This window comes from Pygoscelis adeliae, unplaced genomic scaffold (genome assembly GCF_000699105.1).
Source record: "Pygoscelis adeliae isolate BGI_AS28 unplaced genomic scaffold, ASM69910v1 Scaffold79, whole genome shotgun sequence".
Lineage (NCBI taxonomy): Eukaryota > Metazoa > Chordata > Aves > Sphenisciformes > Spheniscidae > Pygoscelis > Pygoscelis adeliae.
The window spans coordinates 5,829,651-5,831,892 of NW_008825532.1; the positions used below are offsets into that span (position 1 = coordinate 5,829,651).

General features: G+C 38.6%; 1 protein-coding gene across 1 annotated transcript in view; it reads right to left on the minus strand.

The window, feature by feature from the left end:
* The window catches only part of FGF13 (fibroblast growth factor 13), a 118,695-nt gene extending 116,899 nt beyond the window's left edge, over positions 1-1,796 (minus strand). Inside the window, exon 1 of the mRNA XM_009331721.1 lies at positions 1,629-1,796. Coding sequence (XP_009329996.1) covers positions 1,629-1,794 — 166 coding nt within the window. The 5' untranslated portion in view covers positions 1,795-1,796. The remainder of the gene's footprint in view (positions 1-1,628) is intronic.
* Between the last annotated feature and the right edge of the window lie 446 nt (positions 1,797-2,242).

Consider the following 2,242-nt stretch of genomic DNA (forward strand, 5'->3'; position numbering starts at 1 on the left):
CAGCTCCCAGTATAAGTTCCACTGAAATGACCATCAGCTTCTGCTGGAGTTCCACATAAGCACAAAGAAAAAGTGAAATACAGCACGTGAGTCAACGATGCCAAGTTCAGGGCCCTTCTCTTTATGGCTCACATGGAACCTTTCATTTCACCAAATATCACTTGCCAAGGATGCTGAGCACCTCAGCTGTCATCATATTCCTAGAGGAACTTGACATAAACAGTTCTGGGCTCATAATTTACTCATGAACACCACAAATCCTGACAGACATAGGAAATTAATTGTATTTGCTATCCAGAAAAGTGGTATGGGATTCACCTTTCCTTCATGTTTAGTGAGTTCAGAATTACGAAAACACAACTCCTATCAAGTCAGCCCCAGAACTGAGAGGAGAATTAGGCTTTGTGTTTTCAAAACCCAGTTTTAATATTCAGTTATATCATCACTGAAACAAAAAACCTCTCTCCACACCTTCCACCAGTGTTTGTGTCAGACTTAATATTTCTGGTGAGATGAGAAAGAAACGCTATTTTAGTAAATACTTTTTAAATAAAAGACAGATCTCCCAGAAGTGATGCAAAGAACATTCATGCAAAATTTGGGGTATGTACCAGGAGAAAGCAATTGACTGAAATATTTTGGGCTAACAGTGACAGCTCAGCAACTGATGCCCATCATTACAGAGAGAATAATACAAGTGATTTGCGAGAAAGGGCTCCAACCTGCTCACTTTGCCGTTCCTGCAGACTCAATTGTGACAGAATCCAGCTCTGAATATTTCATCTTAAAATACATCTACCAGCAGTAGCATTATTTGTCTTGGCAGATACTGGAGCTTATGCAAAAAGTACAAGGCTTATGTAGAATATGAGGCAGTAATGCAAAACACATATTGTACAATAAGAGAAAATATTAAAAAATATAATTTAAAATAGCTTAATCTTATGTACGCTAGACAAACAAGTTAAAGATATAGATACCTCATTAGTAATGTCATATTAGTAAACACAGCATTAGAAGAGACCATACCTTTGCTTTATCTGAAAAGGAAAACATTCTACTTATTTTTTTCTGCTCTGCATGCATTTCATTTTCCAAAATGCAACTGGGCGTGCATTACATACAAACTTCATCCTGCTTCATTGAAGTACAGCTGTCATGAGCATTCTCTAGCGCTATGCAGAAGCCTTATGGAGTGAAAGGTGTTGGGGACAAGCTGAATCTGAGTCTAAGTGCCATATTTTCAGCAGAGTGCAGCTTCAGAAATGTTACTGGAAAGAACCAACTAGAAACTGATGCCATTTAAGTAGCAAGCAACTTTTGGCAGCCAAAAAAAGGGCAGTGTGTAATGATGAGAGCTGAAACAAACAAACTTTATTTAAGAAAAAGCAGCATCATTTTACTTCTTGACTAGAACGATACCGTACATGGCTTATATTATAGTGTCCCATGATAGCTGAATCAGACACTAACAGGCAAGCAAAGGGGGACATGGAGTGCATCACGCTTCCTGCATCAGTTGCACTACACTGACACAGGCTGGAAAACACACAGCACACTCTAGGGACATACATGGAAAAATAAAAATAATAGAAACAAACAGAACATGGATCCATAGTGCCACAAACCTTCCGGCTCTGTGTTCTCTTTGAGGTGCACTTGCTTCAGTGGGCAGCAGAAGATTTCGTGACACTTAGCACGAAAAGGGGACTCTTTTTTCTTTAATTCCGCAGATTGGATCGAATCTTGCCGTAACATAATGTACTCCTGTGTGCCAGGGGGAGCGTCATCCATAACTGTGGTCACCACATAACAAAATGAACTCAAGTTAGAGCTTGAGGAAAGGAACCTAGAGAATTAAATCAACTACATAATGTCAGGGTGGGGGAAAGAAAGGAGGGGAAGAAATGTTTTAGGAAGGAAAATAAAATTTAAAGTATCTTAGTCATGGTGGTAGAAGGGTGGGGAAATATTTAATTTTATAAACAACGCTTCTCATAAACATCAACACTTTATATTGTTTCATGCAGCTTTAATAAATAGTAGAGTAACAACCTGCTCCAAAAAGCAACAACAAGGTTCTCTCCTATGTCTTTGCTTTATTCTCTTATAGCACCTATATCTATTCTGCATGCAGATTAAGAAAAAAAAAGCAAACAAGGCATGCTTTTATTGCCTAGCCATAGGCAATCTCTACGTTAACATCAGGGAGTAATCATTCCACATCTTCAGGTAATGCAAC